At 37.1% G+C, this 21,259-nt stretch overlaps 1 protein-coding gene across 3 annotated transcripts in view; it reads right to left on the bottom strand.

Moving 5' to 3' along the window:
- Positions 1-2,398: 2,398 nt before the first annotated feature.
- Positions 2,399-21,259, bottom strand: part of RNF141 (ring finger protein 141) — a 48,573-nt gene continuing 29,712 nt past the window's right edge. For all 3 annotated transcript variants that reach the window (XM_057553455.1, XM_007174933.2, XM_007174934.3), the window contains exons 4-6: positions 15,875-16,056; positions 10,872-10,979; positions 2,399-5,522 (exon numbers count right to left, since the gene is read on the bottom strand). In XM_057553455.1, coding sequence (XP_057409438.1) covers positions 5,372-5,522; positions 10,872-10,979; positions 15,875-16,056 — 441 coding nt within the window. In that variant the 3' untranslated portion in view covers positions 2,399-5,371. The remainder of the gene's footprint in view (positions 5,523-10,871; positions 10,980-15,874; positions 16,057-21,259) is intronic.

Below are 21,259 nucleotides of genomic sequence, written 5' to 3'. Positions count from 1 at the left end.
AAACTATAAAACACTGATGAAAGAAATCAAAGATGACATAAATAGATGGAGAAATATACCATATTCTTGGATTGGAAGAATCAATATTGTGAAAATGACTATACTACCAAAGCAATCTACAGATTTGATGCAATTCCTATCAAACTACCAATGGCATTCTTCACAGAATTAGAACAAAAAATTTTACAATTTGTGTGGAAACACAAAAGACCCCGAATAGCCGAAGCACCCTTCCGAAAGAAAAACAGAGCTGGATGAATCAGGTACCTGACTTCAAACTATATTACAAAGCTACAGTAATGAAGGCAGTGTGATATTGGCACAAAAACAGAAATATAGATCAATGGTTCAGGATAGAAAGCCCAGAGATAAACCCATGCACATAATGGTCACCTAATCTATGACAAAGGAGGCAAGAACATACAATGGAGAAAAGACAGCCTCTTCAATAAGTGGTGCTGGGAAAACTGGACAGCTACATGTAAAAGAATGAAATTAGAACACTCCCTAACACCATAGCCAAAAATAAACTCAAAATGGATTAAAGACCTAAATATAAGACTGGACACTATAAAACTCTTAGAGGAAAACAGGAAAATCACTCTGACATAAACCACAGCAAGATCTTTTTTGACCCACCTCCTAGAGTAATGAAAATAAAAACAAAAATAAACAAATGGGACCTAGTGAAACTTAAAAGCTTTTGCACAGCAAAGGAAACCATAAACAAGACAAAAAGACAACCCTCAGAATGGGAGAAAATATTTGCCAATGAAGCAATGGACAAAGGATTAATCTCCAAAATATACAAACAGCTCATGGAGCTCAATATCAAAAAACAAACAACCCAATTAAAAAATGGGCAGAAGACCTAAATAGACATTTCACCAAAGAAGACATACAGATGGCCAAGAGGCACATGAAAAGATGCTCAACATCACTAATTATTGGAGAAATGCAAATCAAAACTACAAGGAGGTATCACCTCACACCAGTCAGAATGGCCATCATCAAAAAATCTACAAACAATAAATGCTGGAGAGGGTGTAGAGAAAAGGGAACCCATTTGCACTGTTGGTGGGAATGTAAATTGATACAGCCACTATGGAGAACAGTATGGAGGTTCCTTAAAAAACTAAAAATAGAACTACCATATGACCCAGCAATCCCACTCCTGGGCATATACCCTGAGAAAACCGTAATTCAAAAGGACACATGTATCCCAATGTTCATTGCAGCACTCTTTACAATAGCCAGGACATGGAAACAACCTAAATGTCCAACGATAGATGAATGGATAAAGAAGATGTGGTACATATATACAATGGAATATTCATAAAAAGAAATGAAACTGGGTCATTTGTAGAGATGTGGATGGACCTAGAGTCTGTCATACAGAGTGAAGTAAGCTAAAAAGAGAAAAATATCATATATTAACGCATATATGTGGAATCTAGAAAAATGGTACAGATGAACTTATTTGTAGGACAGGAATAGAGATATAGATGTAGAGAACAGACCTGTGGACACAGTGGGGACAGGGAGGGTGGGACGAATAGGGAGATTAGGTTTGATATAAGTACACCACTGTGTGTAAAATAGATAGTGGGAACCTGCTGTATAGCACAAGGAGCTCAGCTTGGTGCTCTGTGATGACCTAGACCCAGGGGAGGGAGTGGGGGGGCGGGGGGAGGGCAAAGTGGGGAGGGAGGTCCAAGAGGGAGAGGATATAGGTTTAAATATTGCTGATTCACTTCACTGTAGAGCAGAAACTAACAAAACATTGTAAAGCAATTTTGCTCCAATAAAAAAAATTAAAAAGATTAAAAAAAAAATCTCAAAAAAAAAGTATAACTGCAATAAAAGGAACACATAGCTCCTTGAAAATTTTTATACCTTCAACCTCTAAAGGAATATCTTATTAGAAAGATAGAGGATGCCAGAGTTAGTTAGACTATAAACAGCTGCAAGATTATCAAAATATATCTCTGAGGGGGCTTTTATGTCCTTGATACCAAAATGTGTACTTCTCCATGGCAATATACATTAATTATTAACTGCTACTCCTTCTTATAAATGGCTTTCCACTTCTCAGCACTAAGATTCTAGCCTGCTTCTCTAATTACATTCTTTTATCTTAGAAATGATCTTATAAGGTAAACATCAAAACCACCATAGGGTATTTTATCAATTATTTTTACTATTCAGTAGGGTAACAAAAGACTATGAAAACAAATGAAAGTCTGTTGCTAACTGTTTACATTATATTGTCATTGTGTTGCCCATTTTAAATGTGGGTGAATAGCTGATTTCCCTAATCTCCAAGTAGTTTTCTTATTCCTAGACAGACAAAGCAAGCTGGACTTAATGAAGATAAAACCAGTGAAAAGTGCAAAAATTCTTTGGACTACCTTTTAATGAATCCAACTTTCCAGTGATAAAAATCACTGAACCAAAATATATTTTCAAGCAGCCTTATTACCCATACATATATTAGGTATAAGGAAATTGAGTCTAATTTGAAATGAGTTTTAAAACATAGCACAAAAACATTACAATCCCCCAGAGCACAATACAAAATAGTCCTCTAAGGAATATAAACACAGTATATAAGAATGTGAAACTACATGATAAGAAAAAAAAAAATCTCTTCAATTAGCTAAAATTTACTTGCTAAAGATTATTTATTGCACAACATGTCAGTTTGCCCTAAGAATAAAACAGATACTATTATTTTCAACTTCTAAATTCAGTACATAGTCAAATCCACTTTCTCAAACTAAAGTTCTACAGTATTATGAGTAAACCCTTTGTTATTGGGTTAAGATAGGGAAACTTTATAACTTATAAAACAAATTTCTTAAGAGTTCATGAAACCACTTCATAAATCCTAGAAGGCACACATATTTCCTATCATAGTAAGTGCATTTAAGTACTTCATATTTAAAAAAGACAAGCTGTACAGAATACAAAAAGTATACATTTCATCCATTAAACAAATTTATAACTTCTACGATTAGCTATTACAGTAGAACCTACCTAACATTCACATCTAAAGAATTATCACCCAGTTTAATGGAGTGAGCAAAAAACTGTGCTCATTTATTTGATAAGGCTAGTAAAAACATTTGATTTCACAGTAGATCAGTTAGTGTCTTGGAGCTCATATTGGAAAATAAAAGGTTTGGGCAATATCAAGTCACTGGGCTCACTGTTAAGTAATTCCTTGAAAGGTGAAGGATTCTGGGGGATAAAAACATTGGCTATACCTGGGAAGATCCAAAAATCAGTAAAGCCACTTCGTTCATTTTCAGAAATATTCTTAAATTGGGCAATCTGAATGAGACTCAGAAGATCTAATCCATAAAGACAATTTAAAATCTTAGATCTGGAAAACACCTCAGAGGATTCTCTGTCTTGAGGTTTTCAAAATAGGTTCCATGGAGTACTAAGAATCCATGGAGGGGATACAGAGTTCTGGATTTTGACTTGAATTTAATTCTTTTGAAAAAAAAATTTAAAAACAAGTCCCATCATACAACTGTATTACTCATCAAATTCCAATATACTGGTAATCACCAGTGCATTAATACATGTTTTCATTGGTTGACTTCATAAATATTTAGTTATTATGGTATATAAAGTTTATATAAGGAAATTTATAATGATAAAATGACATTTAGTGGGGTAGGGTGTGTGTGTGCATGCATGTGCAGCACGTGTGTGTAAGGGTTCTGAGTAAGATTTTTACTTGAAAAAAAAAGTTCTATTGCTGAAATAAAGTGTGAAAACCACAGATAAAGTCTGTTTCTAAAGTAAGAACCTACAAACCAGAGGAAGGGGCTTTCTCTAGGTCACACAGCCATGAGGTGCACTGCCAGGTTGATAGGCTACAGCCCCCCAGTACTCTACTTGCATAAGCATCCATGGCAAGTGTTTAGCTATTTGGTACTGAGCTGCCCCCATCATGAATGTCAACCAATTAGTTATCAGTATTTTTGGGGTAAAATCAAGCTACCTTTTGTCAGACATTTTTCCTAAAAATGAATTACTTAATTTGCATGCCTATTAAAGTCCCTAGTATCCAAAAACTCTGCTGTCAATAAGCAGCAACTTAAATTGTATACTTTGGTACTTCACAAAATAGTAACATTTGCAATTTACCAATAATAAATCAGAAAAGTTACATGGAATGTTAAAATACTTTTTAAAGACATCAGGCCCTAGTTTATTATATGCTGAAATGTTAGTGGTTTGCATAAAATAAAAAATTTTACTTTATAAGCAAAATTTTTAAAAAATGGTTCAAATGCCACTGAACATAACTATACTCTTTCAGGGTATTTCAAATAAAATGCAGTGAAACAGTAAGAAAGTCAAATTAATCTCCTAACTTTCACAGGTGTTTTAGGTACATTTGGTTAAAAGGCTACACCCTATTTTCTTCTCTCTTAATCTAAGAAATTTGAAGACTTTGGGACCTCAGAAAGATGCCTTCAAATTAAGAAAATAAAAGCACCATAAACCAATATTGAATGATTTATCATAATTTGAACATAAAATTTAGGGTCTGTGATGAAGAAATATTTCCATCTGAAACGGCAAGATGCATACGTATTATCAAAAGCTATTTAGAACAGTTTCCCAGCTGTGGGAAAGCATTTCCAGAATAGCCAAGAAGATTCTCCAGCAGAAATCCATTACAAGGCAAAGTCCTGCCCAAATTTATAGTCCTCATCCAAATTATACAGCATGCGGGGGGGGGGGGGGAGAAGACTTTTAAGTGAAAAACATGTAGTTCCAAAACACTTAAAGTTACGAAATAATTGTGGATTATTTCAAGTAAAAACTATAAAAGGAGCAATAGTTAACCACAAGGGGGCATACATACTCCTTAGATTCCAGCAGTAAGACTAATTTAAGTAGTAACATGCACTTTGATGTTTTCTACATTTTCAGTCATTTAAGATTTTCTCTCAGATGGCTACAGCTTTGTAACATTCAAGGTTTATTTTAAACCTAACTAAATAGATTCCAGAATACTCTTGCCCTGAAAAATAATAGTATTTCAGAAGCCCCTGGAAATGCTGCTGTTATCTCAGCAAAGGATTCAAGAGCAATTAGTCCTAATATATATTAGAACAGATAAACAATAGGAAAATATGGTCTAAGACAGTAGCAAATTTTAGTTTACCATAAATGGAAGACATGGAAAGTTTATCAAAAGAAATGGACAAATTGTCAGAATAGCGAAAATAAGAGGGTGGGGAAAATTGATTTCTCTGTGTCTGTCCTACAACATCCCCACATTCTTCCGCCATGACCAAAGTGTTTGTAGCCCACATTAGCAACAGAACACTTCACCCCAAGGTCATGGCCTATGGGGCTGGCCTGCCTCATCAGCCATGTTAAGGATATAGTTAGCCATATCATCTTCAGTGGGTGCATCTGACACCACCCAAGATTCATTTGCTCCAGTCATCTGTAGGCGGCAAATTGGGCAATTCCTGTGTCGATCACTCCTATTAGAGAAGTCAAATAAAGAACAGTTTTTCTTTTTCTGTTTAAAAAATGGATCTGAAACAATACATGTACATGTTGTTTTTTTAAAAAGTAAACAGCATAAAAGTATATAGTGAAAAATACATCTCTTCCTCCTATCCCAGTCTTTAATTATTATCCCCAGAGGCAACCACTGTTACCAGTTTCTTATACATTCTTCTAGAGATAGACCAGGCATGACCAAGCTTGTGTGTATCTATACATCACTGCTCTTTTTACAAGTATCAGCACATGTTAGAGCTGTCTATTCAAAATAAACATACACTGTTTGGATAGGCCATACTTCATTTAACTTATCTCCCATAGAAGGACATTTAGGTTTTTTCCTATCTTTTGCTGCTATAAACAATGGAATGGAAGCATTCAAGGTTTAAAATAATAAATGAACTTTACATGCAGAATAATTCTGGGGGGAGGAAAGAGTTTATATATAATCACTTAAATAAGATTATGTTTTCCAAAGGGATTTTTTTGTCTTGTCAAACATTATTTTGGAAATTTCAAAAATAACATATTTGAGCCAGAAACATGTCATAGAGGGAAAATATTTTTCACTTCATCTCTAAGTGAAGTCTGAGACCAAAGTAATTAAATTATATCAATTGCTCCTTGGCTTTTGTGCAAAAATTTAGAAATCTGCTCCAAAAACTCATTGTGAAAGTAGAGCTGGCATATATAATTCAGATTCATTTCTGGTTCCTCAGAGGTATTTTTCAAGATAATTGTGTGCTTTTCTGTGCACAAAAGTCACAATTTTAAAACAGTCAATTTCTGTTTCTGGCCAATAGGGACCAGATTTATCTTCCCACTTGAAACAACTAAAACACTGGACAAAATACGTGAAATAATGGTTTTCAACACTAAGCATAAGATGACAAAAGATTATAACCCTGGAGAGATAGGAAGCAACAGAAGGTGAGCCCTATAATTGCCCAGCTTACTGCCCTTGAGAGTTTCCAGGCTACAGAGCAAGCAGGGGAGACTGAGATGGAGCCCGGTAGACTCCCTGAGTTGACAAGTCAGAGCTGAGGACCTCAGGAAGCCAAGGCAGCTAGAGTTCATAGGGTGGAGTACTGCAAAGGAGAAAACTACACAAAGGGAGAATCCCAGAGTCTACTGAAGGTCCCTGTAGATATATTCAGTAGAGTAATGATCAGTGTGTGCATGTGAGGAAACTACTCGAGGCTGAGGAATCACCCAAAAGGATTTGAAGGAACAGTAACCAAAGCTCACACAGGGCCTGGGACATTGCCTGTTCCCATCAGCCAGAGTGGAAAACCTCATAATTCATGGAGCATTGGGTAGAGTACTCTGAAGTCTTGCCTCATTAGTGGGGCATAATTAGCTTCTAAACTAAACGTCGTTCTGGTCCTGCCTAACAAACCATAAAAGCAAGACTCAAAAGGATCAAACTGTTTCCAAGTAACTATATTCCAGAACAAAGCTCAAGAATATTTATACATATACAAAAATATCCAGTACCCCAAAAGTTAAAAAAATCACAATGTCTGGCACCCAGTTAAGAACTACCAGTCATACAAAGAAGTATAAAAATACAACCGAAAATGAAGAGGAAAAATCCATCAAAAGTAATCCAGAACTCACAACAGATATTAGAATTAGCAGCAAGAAAATGAAAGGTTATGATAACTATATTCCATATATTAAAAAAGTAGAGGAAAGACAAACATATTAAGCAGAGATTGGAAGGTATTAAAAATTTAAACTTCTGGATGAAAACTAAGATATCTGAAGAAAAAAATACACTGGGTGGGATTAATGGCAAGTTAGACATTGCAGGAAAAAAAGATTAGTGAATTTGAAAAGATATAGCAATATTAACTATCCAAAATGAAATACAGAGAAAATGACTCAAAAAAGAAAGAAAACAGCATCAGTGAACTGTGGGACAACCTAAAGTGGTCTAGTACATGAGTAACTGGAGTCTCAAAAGGAGAGGGGACAAAAGAAAACAGAAAAAAATATTTGAGAAAATACTGGCTGAAAAATTTCCAAAACTGATGATACTATAAACCTACAAATCCAAGGAGCTCAATGAACCCTAAGTGCAAGGAACATGAAGAAAACTAACGCACATCAATCAAATTGCTCAAAATCACTGATAAAGGGAAAAAACCTTAAAAGCAGCCAGAGAAAAAAAGGCACATTACCTACAGAGGAAAAAAGATGAGGATGAGAGCAGATTTCTCATAGGAAATGATGTAAGCAAGAAAGGGGGAAGCAACGTCATTAAAGTACTGAGAGAAAAAATATTATCAGTCTAGAATTCTATACCCAGAAAAAATATCTTTCAAAAGTGTTTTTCAGGGGCTTCCCTGGTGGCGCAGTGGTTGAGAATCCGCCTGCCAATGCAGGGGACACGGGTTCGAGCCCTGGTCTGGGAAGATCCCACATGCCGCGGAGCAACTAGGCCCGTGAGCCACAATTCCTGAGCCTGCGCGTCTGGAGCCTGTGCTCCGCAACAAGAGAGGCCGCGATAGTGAGAGGCCCGCGCACCGCGATGAAGAGTGGCCCCCACTTGCCTAAACTAGAGAAAGCCCTCGCACAGAAACGAAGACCCAACACAGCCATAAATAAATAAATAAATAAATAAATAATAATTTTTAAAAAAAAAGTGTTTTTCAGATACTTGATAAAATCCTATGGAATCTACAAAAAAGCTATCAGAGCTAATAAATAAATCAGTAAGGTTGCAGGATAGATTGATACACAAAATCTGTTTATTGCTAGTACACAGAAATACAATAATCAGAAACTGAAATTTAAAAATACCATTTAAAGTAGCATAAAAATTATAAAATACTTAGGGATCAATCTGTCAAGGATATGCAACACTGGAAACTACAAATATTGATGACAGAAATTAAAGAAGACCTAAATAAATGGAGAAATATACTGTGATGTGGGTTGGAAGACAATATTGTTTAGAAGTTAACACTCTCAAAATTATTTAATGCAATCCCAGTCAAAATTCTTATAGTGTTTTTGTAGAAATTGACAAGTTGATTATAAAATTCACACTGAAATGCAAAAGATCTAGAAAAGCCAAAACAACTTTGAAAAAGAACAAAGTTGGAGGATTAACACTCCCTGATTTTAAGACTTACAAAGCTACACTAACCTATGTAGTGTGGTATTGGTGTGAAATAGACAATAGGTCAATGGAACAGAATAGAGTCCAGAAATAGACTCACCTGTGCTTTAACAACTGATTTTTAACAAAGGTGAAGAGGCAATTTAGTGAAGAAAAGGCAGTCTTTTCAACAAATTGTGCTGGAGCAACTGGAAAGCCATGTAAGCGTAAAATAAAATTTTTTTGATCCACACGTCACAGCGTATACAAAAATTAACTCAAAATAGATCATAGACCAAAATGTAAAACCTAAAAACTATAAATCTTTTGGAAGAAAAAATGGAAGAAAACCTTTGTGACCTTGGGTTACACAAAGATTTCTTAGATATGACAGTAAAAAATCATTATCCATTAATCACAAACTGAGAAATTGGACTTCAACAAAATTAAAAACATCTACTCTTTGAAAGACATTCTTAAGAGAATGAAAAGATAAATCACAGATTGGGAGAAAATATTTGAAAATCATATATCTGATAAAGGACATGTATCCATAATACATAAAGAACACTCAAAACTTAATACAAAACAACCCAATAAAGAAATGGGCAGGGCTTCCTTGGTGGCGCAGTGGTTGAGAATCCGCCTGCCAATGCAGGGCGCACGGGTTCGGGCCCTGGTCTGGGAGGATCCCACATGCCGCGGAGCAAGTAGGCCCGTGAGCCACAACTGAGCATGCGCGTCTGGAGCCTGTGCTCCGCAGCGGGAGAGGCCGCGATAGTGAGAGGCCCGCGCACCGCGATGAAGAGTGGCCCCCGCTTGCCGCAACTAGAGGAAGCCCTCGCACGGAAGCGAGGACCCAATACAGCCAAAAATAAGTAAATAAAAATTTAAAAAAAAAAAAAAAAAAGAAATGGGCAAAAGATCTGAATGAATACTTCACCAAAGATGAAATACATACGATGGAAAATTAGCATAAGAAAAGATGCACAGCATCATCAGTCAGGAGGGAAAGGCAAACTAAAACCACAGTGAGATACCACTACACATCTATTAGAATGGCTACAATTAAAAGGACTGACAAATACCAAGTACTGGCAAGGTTGTGTGGCAAGTGGAGCTCTCATACACTGCTGGTGGGAGTGTAAAATGGCACAGCCACTTCTGAAAACAGTGGGCAGTTTCTTAAAAAGTTAAACATATACCTACCGTATGATCTAGCCATTCCACTTCTAGTTATTTATCCAAGAAAAAACCAAAATGTATGTCCATAAAAGCAGTTGTCCACAAATGTATATTTAAAGTATATAGAAAGGCAGCTTTATTTGTAATAGCCAAAAATTGAAAACAACCTAATGTCCATCAACGGGTGAATGGATAATAAATAAGCTGTGGTATATCCATACAATGAATACTACTCAGTAATAAAAAGGAAGGAGCTACTGATACATAATACAACATAAGTAAATCTTGAAATAATTATAATGAATGAAAAAAGCCAGACAAAAAAAGAGTACATACTGTATGATTCCATTTATAAAAATTATAGAAAACCCAAATGATTTTATAGTGATTGAAAGCATATTAGTGGTTGTCTGGGGACTAGGAGAAGGGGTGGGGGGAAGGAGACCTTACAGTGGGCCTGAGGTAACTTCTGGGAGTGACAGATTTGTTCATTACCTAGATTGTGATGATGATTTTTATGGGTATATACATATATCAAAATATATCAAATTGTACTTTAAATATATGTAGTTATAATTGACATATTGTATGTCAATTATAAATTCTCCTAAACGCTTGATTCTTATTTTGTAAAATAATGAGCTTGACTAGCTGTTCTCTAAAGTTCTCTCCAGGTCCAATATTCAATATTCAAGGATTCATATTATTCTTTCTAATCATATATGGAGGAAAAAAGTAGAAATGAGGAGGAAAATAGAAGAAAAGGGGGAATGTTTGATTCTAGACTCCAGTCAGGCACAAATCTCCTTACAGCAAAAGTAAATTGTCAAAACTAAGATACATCCCCACATTTTATAAACTTTAGGTATAAAAATATTTTAACCAGTAGGAAGCATGTCATAAAATCCAAAGTACTAAAGAACAAAATCTCTTATACTTAACTATAATATTTTTGCATTTTTTGAAGTTTATTCATATACACTCTCCCTCGTGATCTTGGCCTAACCCATGAAGGCAGCAGATTACTTACCACTTGTCAATGCACTTCTGACAAAAGCTGTGAGCACAAGGCAGGATGAGGTCAGCTCGACCATCCATACAGATACAGCACTCCTCCTCGTCAGTCAGCTGCTTTACCCTGCAATGTGAAAACTGAGCTGGAGCAATGATATTCTCTATTGTCACTGTGCAGTAAACTTTGTTTCCATTGCCTTAAAAAGCATTATCAAGCATCTATGTGCCCTCAACATAAAGCACAATATGACTCATGCAGTATCAGAGTAAATTAACTTATCTTTTAGGGATAGCAAATGTATTAGGGAAGAAGTACTAGAGGGGCAAATTCCATAAAGAAACGACTGGATAAAAGATAAATCCTGAGATGGTTAAAAGGAAAATATGGACCAAAACTGGAAAATAACTTAGCCCATTTTAATCATATTGAAATTTTATAAATGAATTCAACCAATATATGATTTATTCACCATGCAGGATACAAAGCTTTCTAAAATAGGGACCCTGCCATCAGGGTCTTGTTATGCTACTGCTGATAATGGGCATATAAGTGAAAGAATAGCTTAGTCTTAAGGATCAGGTGCTTGCTATATGAAATACAAAAGAGTTAGAAAGCAAAGTTATTTGTCCTCAAAGAGCTCTTTCATCTTGGGAAGAAAAGAGATGTTGAACCTTCTACTCCAGCCACAATTTAGAATGCCCCTGAATGAGCCAAGGACCTTTGTATGTGGTGTTTTCCTTTCCTGGCATACCCTTGTGAGTTTGGTAAACTCTAACCTCAGTTACTCAGCTCAAGATATCATCTTCTCTATGCTCTCAAAACCAACATTTTCCTCAATTAAAGGACTTAAATACTGTATTTTAATTGGTATTTATTGGTTGGTCTATCCATAAACTGTAAGCTCTTTGAATACAAGGAGTTTGTCTTACGTTCTCAATACATGTTTCTTGAAATGATTTTAATTTGCTTTTAATCTTTGTGCTATTCTGTAATTTTTAGGTTTACTACATCAAGCATGTACTACTTTTATAATTATACAAAAATTAAATGTTTCAAAGTATAGCCACTAGACTATAAGCTTCTTGAGGGTAGGAACTATCTCTAACATGTTTTTATTCCCTTCTGTGCTTATACCACTGTATATAAGACATTATATAGTACTTTAAAATCTGTCAATTTGTATACAGAAGATAAGCAAATGTCAAATGTGCATTACATGTAGTAAGTGCTAAGTAAAGAATGAAGAAATGAGTATATTTCAAACTTGTTGGAAAGATGAGGTAGAAAAAATGATAGGATTTCGACAGACAGAGGACATTCTATGTGAATAAACAAAGCTATAGAGGTAGGAAAAAAACCCCTCAAAACTCTGTATATGTGTGTAACAAGGAGGCTAGCATCATGCTCCGGGGAGAAAAATAAGAGAAAAGATTGCTTAAGTATAGCAGAGATAATCTGATCCTCGTATGTCAAAATAATAAGTTTAAACTTGTTCTGACAGAGTTTAATCAAGGGGAAAGTGAACCCCCATTGGAAATAATGCTGTAGGAGATTAACTGGGAGAGCAGTATGAAGGACAGTCTAGAGGGAGGAACACCAATCAGATCCTTATTTCAGCAATTCACCTGGGAGATAATTAGGGTCTAAGTGGCATTAAAAAAGAGAAATCATCAGGATGTGGTAATAGATTAAATGCTATGCTTTAGTAATGCATAAAAGAGGGCAGCCCCTGAATTGAAATGGGGAAACTGAATGAAACCCTAGATGGATGTGGATCTAATGTATTTGAATTTTTCTGTATCTATTCATTTAAATGTTTAAGTGCCTTTTAGGTGCCACGTATTGTGCCAGACCCAGAAGAACTAGGGTCTCTGCTCTTGAGGAGTTTACAATTTATGTCTAAGGATATGGACTTGGGTGTCAGTAACAGAGAATGTAATTGACTCCATAAAGAGTGACAGAGTCCTGAAGGTTAGAGTTTAAAACCGAGGAGTAGAGGGTTACAAAGAACAGCATTCTGGATGTAGGTAAAAGAACGAACAGGAGACACAGAAGCAGCCAGTGGAAGCTGTACTATGTTCACTTGATTTTCTTGCTACCTTCCTAGCAATACAGTGACCAGAAGAAGGAAGGAGGAAGAGTCTTGCTCTGTTTGTCCTTATTAGACCACTTGTAAAGTGGAGAATTCAGTTCCCTGCCCCCTACCCTGAAAGACAAATTGACAAATAAAAGATCATCCAGGAAAGCCTCTGGGATATAGAAGAGGCCTATACAAACAAAGGCCGAAGGAACTGGGGAGGCTTATCCTGGAGAACAGAGGCTCAGTGAGAATTTGATTACTGTTTTCAAGTATTTGAAGGGCTGAAAGAGAGAACAGACTTGTTTGGTGGATTTCCAGAGGGCACTGCCACTGAAATAAGTAGAATACAGTAATAATTTAAGAATAATGATAGTTAACTTTTACAGACTTTTTTTTTTATGGGCCAGGCACTGTTCCAAGCATTTTATTTATTTTACTTATTTATTTTTGGCTGCGTTGGGTCTTCATTGCTGTGCGCGGGCTTTCTCTAGTTGAGGCGAGCGGGGCCTACTCTTAGTTGTGGTGCGCGGGCTTCTCATTGCAGTGGCTTCCCTTATTGTGGAGCACGGGCTCAAGGCGCGCGGGCTTCAGTTGTGGCTCATGGGCTCTACAGCGCAGGCTCAGTAGTTGTGGCACATGGGCTTAGTTGCTCCGTGGCATGTGGGATCTTCCCAGACCAGGGCTCCAACCCGTGTCCCCTGCATTGGCAGGTGGAATCTTAACCACCGTGCCACCAGGGAAGCCCCCAAGCATTTTACATATATTAACTCACTTAACTCTCCCAAGAGTCCTATGAAGTAGATCTTATCATTGTCATCCTCTTTTAAAAGATGAGGAAACTGAGGAAAGAGAGTTTAATAACTTGTCCAGAGTGACATAGTAAGGAGTAGAGCCAGGATTTGAACACAGGCAATTTGGTTCTAGAATCTGTGCTGTGCTGCCTCAGGAGAGCCAGATTTTGGCTCTGAGGAAAATAATGCAAAAGGGAAAATTATATAGTGATTAAAGCTATTTGTGAATCAAAAGGCTTGCCTTTCTGAGGCAGTGAGTCCCTTACAGCTGCAGGTGTTCATGTACAAGCTGGACCACCACTTGGCTAAATGTGGTAAGTCTCACTATGCAAAGTGCTATCCATGGATGAGCAGTAGTGACAACACCTGGGAACCTGATAGAATCTCAAGCTCCTTCTCAAAACCAGTGAATATTAAAGTTTAAGAAGCATTCTAGTACAGGATCTTCCTGCACCAGAGAGTACTAATGCAGAGGTTGCAAGCATGGCTGTATTGCCAGACAGGTCAGAATGTGAATCTCAGCTAGGCCAATTTCTAGCTGTGTCATTTATTTGTGTAAACCTCAGTTTCTGCATCTGTAATGAACCAATAATTGTATTCCTATGGGGTTGTTGTGATTTAATGAGTTTATACATGTAAAGCACTCATCACGATGCCTAATAGCCTAATACCCTACAAGTATTTAATAAATATAAACCACTAATTGAAATAGGCACCAGATGTAAGGCTGAACCAAATAAATACCTCTTAAGATCCCTCTCAACTTGAAAAGTCTGTTTTTCTATGAACTAAGTATATCAAGGTGTAACAAAAAAAACCCCAAAACATACAAAGGCAAGAAGCAGCCCTGACCTACCAATCAGGCATTGAGTTTCCCAGTCTCAAGGGCACATGAAAAGGAATAACACTCTTACCTCCTTCATTACAATGACGGCAATAAGAAAAAAGTATTACTTTCAATTAATTTGCTACCATCGAGCTTAGTAAATACTATTTACTAGTAAATACTATTCTCAACTTTCAAAATACTCAAAAAAAAAAATCACCATTCTGAAGAGGGAGAGGGAAAAAAGCAGAAAATCAGACGCCTGTCTTTGAAAGATTAACTTTACAAAATACAGGAAAGATAAGCCAGAATCCTGCCTATAATACTCTAAAACTCATTTGGCATTTCATCAGCAACACTTGTATAGCCCAAACGTAGAAAACCAAGCAATCCTATTAAAGATAAAAAGGAAATGATAAGTTAAAATACAATCTTACTACAACATAGTATTTGGAAACCAGTTGGTTAAGAATGGATCGGAAAATGCAACTGTAAATGGAGCAATAAAAAAGAAGTTCCTGTTAACCATATTCTGAACTTCAAGTTAAAAGACACTGTCAATTCAGATTTGTGCTGTCTGCCCTGTATGACAATAAGACAGGATGTCAACATGTCTGGACCCACATAAGCCTTTTTCCAATGAGGGATTTATAAAGTTAAATTATGGTCATGGTTGTCAAATGGCAACAGGTGGGAGCTTTCACATGCCAAAAGCATTATAGAGAAGGAAAAGAAAGTTTAGATAGAACAATAATATATTAGGCCTGAGTAAACAAGCACCATTACAGAAAACGCTGTCTGACTTCATTTCCTTCTGGTAACTCAGTACATGCAATATGTGCACCAACTACTTGTTCATTCCTGAATGGACTGCCAAGTCCTGGAGACAGTATTTACAATGTTAATGCTCCAATTAGTCAGATACCTTTAAGAAAAACTGGAATGGTTTTGCCAGATTCTTGGACCTAATTCCCTGAAGAGCTTTGATTGTCTAAGAACCTAAATGCCTATTATAAGAGGGGTATTAACTATATCCTTTGTCATTAAATGCAAGCAGGTAGAGCAGAGAGTGGATTCATGGAAACTAGATTGACAGAAACATTACCTCGTGTGAGCCACTTTAGTTTTTCTTTAATTTGGCACTCTAACAATGTCCTGAAACACAGAATAATCCAAAAGCAGATCTGGGATATAATATCAACTGAGACAAAAAGTAATGTGATTTAAGATGTCACGGAGAACACCAGCAAAAACATTAATGCGATTTCAGTAGTTTGCATGTTGGAAAATAAGAGAAACATGGTATTTATGCACTGTATACCTTCCCATCCAAAGACTAGCCTGACAAGATGTTACAGATGATGAGTTTTCATCAGGGTCTTCAGAGGTGGAGCTCTGTGCCAATACTCCTGCTGCTTGACTTGTAATGTCTTTATAAAGCTGAATAAACTGGTACAAATTCATGATCCGTGATGCTTCCACAATGCCACTGCTTTTGTTAATCTAAAAATACAAAGAAAATGAAAAAAAAAGTTGATAATTTTTCTGATCGATTTTTCCCAAAAAAGGGGAACAAATATTTAGTCAAACATCCTAGGAAACAGAAGTTTTCAAAGTTTGCAAATTACCTAACAAGAGAGCAAGAGTCTGAGCAAATGAATAATATCATGTCCCCTACATCTGTGGGGTTCAAAATACACAATATTATCTCATGTGATACTCAAAATAACCTGTAGGGTTGATTAGCCATCATCCTGTTTAGTTGTTGAGGTCAGGCAACTTTCCCAGAATTAAGAAATTAATTTTAGAGATCAGTATTGACAATCCTTTTCATTTTAATTTATTTAAAGAATTTCTTTTTTTTAAAATTAAGGTTCAGTTTTTAAAAATATTTATTTATTTATTCATTTATCATTTATTTTGGCTGTGCCGGGTCTTAGTTGCGGTATGCAGGATCTTCGTTGTGGCACATGGGATCTTTAGTTGCAGCATGCATGTGGGATCTAGCTCCCCGACCAGGGATCGAACCCAGGCCCCCTGCATTGGGAGTGCGGGGTCTTACCCACTGGACCACCAGGGAAGCCCCTCAAGAATTTTTTATTTAAAGATTTATTTGAATCCAACAACCACATGCCATTCTACTATAACTGAAACAACAGATTTCCTTGAATATCTTAAGTTGTATTATATACCAAAACTTACAATCTGGAGACATGAGAAAGTGAAGTACAATAGTTAGGTTATATTAAAAAAACATGATTATAGCAACATTTCAATATTTTGAATAAAATAATAATATTTGTAACTAGCATTTATTTTTTTAAATTTTTTAATTTTTTAAAATGCAACAATGAAGCTTTCTTTTTTTTTTTTTTAAATGAGATTCTTGTCTGCTTACATTCTTTTTATTTTATGTATGTATGTATGTATGTATGTATGGCTGTGTTGGGTCTTCGTTTCTGTGCGAGGGCTTTCTCTAGTTACGGCAAGCGGGGGCCACTCTTCATCGCAGTGCACGGGCCTCTCACTATCGCGGCCTCTCGTTGCGGAGCACAGGCTCCAGACGCGCAGGCTCAGCAACTGTGGCTCACGGGCTGAGTTGCTCTGCGGCATGTGGGATCCTCCCAGACCAGGGCTCGAACCCACGTCCCCTGCATTGGCAGGCAGATTCTCAACCACTGCGCCACCAGGGAAGCCCTAGCATTTATTATTACTTGAGAAGGCAGTAAGAGAAAAAACAGAATCAAGTATGAATCAGATTCCATACTGTGAAAATGGTAGAACCATCTCTAATAATCAGAAAATTGATTAAATTTGGGGAAGGTAAGGTCTCTATGGAGACGCAAATATGTAAGATTCTTTGTAATAGAAGACTATACATGGGGTAGAGAACAAATAAATAGAATTAAAGGTGACAGGAATTTATACAGGCTTACAAAATAAGACTTTCAGGGCTGAGGAAACTGGGCCAGTCTTCCTTTGGAACTGCACAGTTCAGAAGAAATTAGGGAATAATTCATATAAACTTAGTATTTAATAGCAAAGCTTATCAAACTGCAATTTTTAAAATTGAAGTATAGTTGAAGTACAATATAAGTTACAGGTATACAATATAGTGATTCACAATTTTTAAAGGTTATACTCCATTTATAGTTATTATATTAGCTATATTCCCTGTGTTGTACAATATATTCTTGTAGCTTATTTTATACCTCATAGTTTATACCTCTTAATCCCCTCCCCTTATATTGCCCCTACCCACCCACCTCTGCCACTGGTAACCACTAGTTTGTTCTCTATATCCGTGAGTCTTCTTTTTTGTTATATTCGCTACAAACTGTAATTATTATAATCATACGATTCACACAACAAATATTTATCGAATACCCATTATGTGGGTGTTACAGGTACTATGTGCATTGCTCTAGGCACTGGTGACATAGTGTGTAAAAACCAGACAAAAATCCCTGTCTTCATGGAGGTTACACTATAGGTAGGAGAGACAGACAAATAAAATACAGATTAATAAGATGGAAGTAAGTGCTATGGAGAATATTAAACAGAGGAGAGAAAATGCTGAAAGGCTACAGGGAAGGCCTCACAGAGTAGGTGACATTTAGGAACTAAAGAGGTGCACGAATCAGTCTTATGGATATCTGGGGGAAAGAGCATTCCAGGATGACAGTCAAATGCAAAGGCAGAAGTGAACCTGGCAAGGAGCCAAGGGTGGCTGGAACAGAATGAGAGAGAGAGGAGTGGTTGAAGATAGGGTTAGGGAGTGAGGTGGGGGACAGAATGTATAGAACTTTGCTATTCATAGTAATGACTTTGGTTTTTACTCCAAGGGCATGGCAAGTCACTGGAGGGTTTTGAGCCAAGGGGTAATAAGATCTAACTTCATTTCAGATTATGAGTGGAATAGACTGGTTATTGTGCTGAGACTAGACAGAATGGGGACAAGGGCAGAAGCAGGGAGACAAGTTAGAAGGCTATTGGAATAATCCCAGTGAGAGATGACGGTTGCTAGGAATAAAGTGATAGTAGTGACAATGGTAAGAGTTGGTCACATTCTGAATATATTTTGAAGAGAAATCTGACAGGATTCACTCATATACTGACTGTGGGGTGGGTATAAGAGAAAAAGAGAAGTCAATGAGGACTCCAAGGTGTTGGTCTAAGTAAAAAGATGGATGAAAATAATATAATTCATGAAGCTTCTTAACAGCCACCTTAGTCCATAATTTTAATTAACCCATTAATTTTTCTAATATTATTCTCACAAAATATTCCATTTAAACATTATTTAGGGGCTTCCCTGGTGGCACAGTGGTTGAGAATCTGCCTGCTAATGCAGGGGACACGGGTTCAAGCCCTGGTCTGGGAAGATCCCACATGCCGCGGAGCAACTAGGCCTGTGAGCCACAACTACTGAGCCTGCGCATCTGGAGCCTGTGCTCCGCAACAAGAGAGGCCACGATACTGAGAGGCCCGCGCATCGCAATGAAGAGTGGCCCCCACTTGCCACAACTAGAGAAAGCCCTCGCACAGAAACGAAGACCCAACACAGCCAAATAAATAAATAAATAAATAAATAAAAATGCTATTAAAAATAAAAAAGAGCAAAGCTCATGATTTAAACATTATTTAGATTATTTTTTATAATGTTTGAGTATAACCGCCACAGCAGATAGCAGATACTCAAGATAAGGTCTTACTGTAAATTGGCTTTTAGTTGCTTAAGATTAAGAAATATAAAATTTCAGTCTATTATCAGCTTTTTATACTGGACTTTAATTCTTTTTTTCTAATGTTAACACTAACTTCTCATAGAGTCTTTCAAAAAGAAACTAAGAAATGCAAATAAAACATTTCTTTAGCTCTAAAATCAAGAAAAATTATACAAATGAAAGGTCTGATTGCCTATGTTTTTAATACTTTTGTTTTTCTAACTTAGAATCTTATTTTAAGGATGATGTTTAATCACCATAAAGATATAATGGTTAGAGATACTGAGGCAAAAAAAAAATTTTTGACTAATAGTAAAATCAAACATTAATTCTGTGTTTGCCAAAGAAGAGCAACAGAAAACTAAGGGATCAGAAATCTGCTACATTCATATTCCTACAGTTTTCTACAATTTCTGCTGCCCCTTCGATGTGAGCTGAGTAATTTATAAAACAAAGATGGAGAATGTAATTTAGGTACTATACTATATCAATACACAAGGAAAGCTTCAACCTATCCCAGTCATTTAAAATGAGAATATTTCTTCAACAGATTTTTGTTCACTCAACATATATTGAGTTCTTACCAGGTACTAAGCATTACAGGCTATAAGAGATACAAGGATGAATCTAGACAGAGTTCCTGCTCTCAGGAGCTTACTATCTACTAGGGAAACTGAGAACCTAAATAAATAATTTTATTCATAATGTAAAACTTAATCATGAAGTATAAATAAAGTGCTTTTGGAGTTTAGAAGAGCCAAAAGAATTTCTTTAGGTTAACTTTATGGATGAGATGGTATTTGAGGTGGACCTTTAAGGAGACCTCAAATTTAGACATGCAGAAATAAAAGATGTGGCAGAAACTACTGGCTGATTATCCAAATGCTATTCCCACTTTTTACTATGCCAGTAGTGCCCTAATTTTGTTTTGGTGGCTACCACTCCCTGAAATGACTCAGGAGTCAATCCTGGTTAGTCTCATCTAAACCAATCACAGTAATCACATCCCCTCTGCCAGTGTAGGTGTAAGAAGAGGAATGTGAGCTAATATTGACCCAATGAGTTTGAAAGAGGGATCTGCTAGGTCTTTGAATTAACCAATCCAGGAGCTACTTTATATTAGGGTTTCTTGATAAGTGAGAAAATAAATACTGTTTTTGTTTAAACTGGTGGAATAGGGTTTTTTTGTGACTTGTATCTGATGGCAATTTAAATGACAGAGGAATGGACATTCTAGATGAGGGAACTCAATGAGCAGAGGCATCAAGATGGGAAAGTAACAGTTATACAGCCTTAAATTAGTTAAGCCTGGTGAGACTGTAGATTGCAAAAGGGGATAATGGTAAAACAGAAAAGACAGCTTGGAGCCATATTGTAGAGAGCCTCAAATGCCAGGTTAAAGAGTTGGGACTATTTTGAAGCCAAGGAAGAACTGTTGAGGAATTTTAAACAGAAAAGTGATCTGATGAGAGCTGTGCTTTAGAAAAGTTATTCTCACAGCATCATAAATTAGAACTGAGGTGGAGTCAAGATGCCAGTGTGGGAAGACGTGGGGTTAGCATCTCCCCACAACTAGGGTGACTGCCGGCCACTGGTGGGAGACTCTGATGCCCAAGGAGACGGGGGGAACCCCAGAGTGAATTGGTAGGACGTAGTGGGGACTGAGGCGGGAAGAGAAGTGGAGGTCAGACAGGATCGGTGCCCCTGAGGCCAGGGAGATCAGGAGAGGCAGGCGGGAGGGACTCTCTGGGAAGAGTGGGAGAGGAGTGGAGGGCAATTGCCCTGCCCATTCGGACCTGGGGAGCCTGATGAGCTCCCAGGCCAATGCCCTGCCCTCAAAATCCCCTCCAGGCCACGTGGGTCCTTGTAGGTATAGGAGGGAGGCCGAGGAGATCAGGAGAGGCAGGTGGGAGGGGCCCTCCCAGACCGGAGGAGGAGAGGAGGGCGTTTGCCCCACCCATTTGAGCCCAGGAAGCCTG

This window comes from Balaenoptera acutorostrata, chromosome 9 (genome assembly GCF_949987535.1).
Source record: "Balaenoptera acutorostrata chromosome 9, mBalAcu1.1, whole genome shotgun sequence".
Lineage (NCBI taxonomy): Eukaryota > Metazoa > Chordata > Mammalia > Artiodactyla > Balaenopteridae > Balaenoptera > Balaenoptera acutorostrata.
This window is presented reverse-complemented; position numbering and strand designations above follow the sequence as displayed.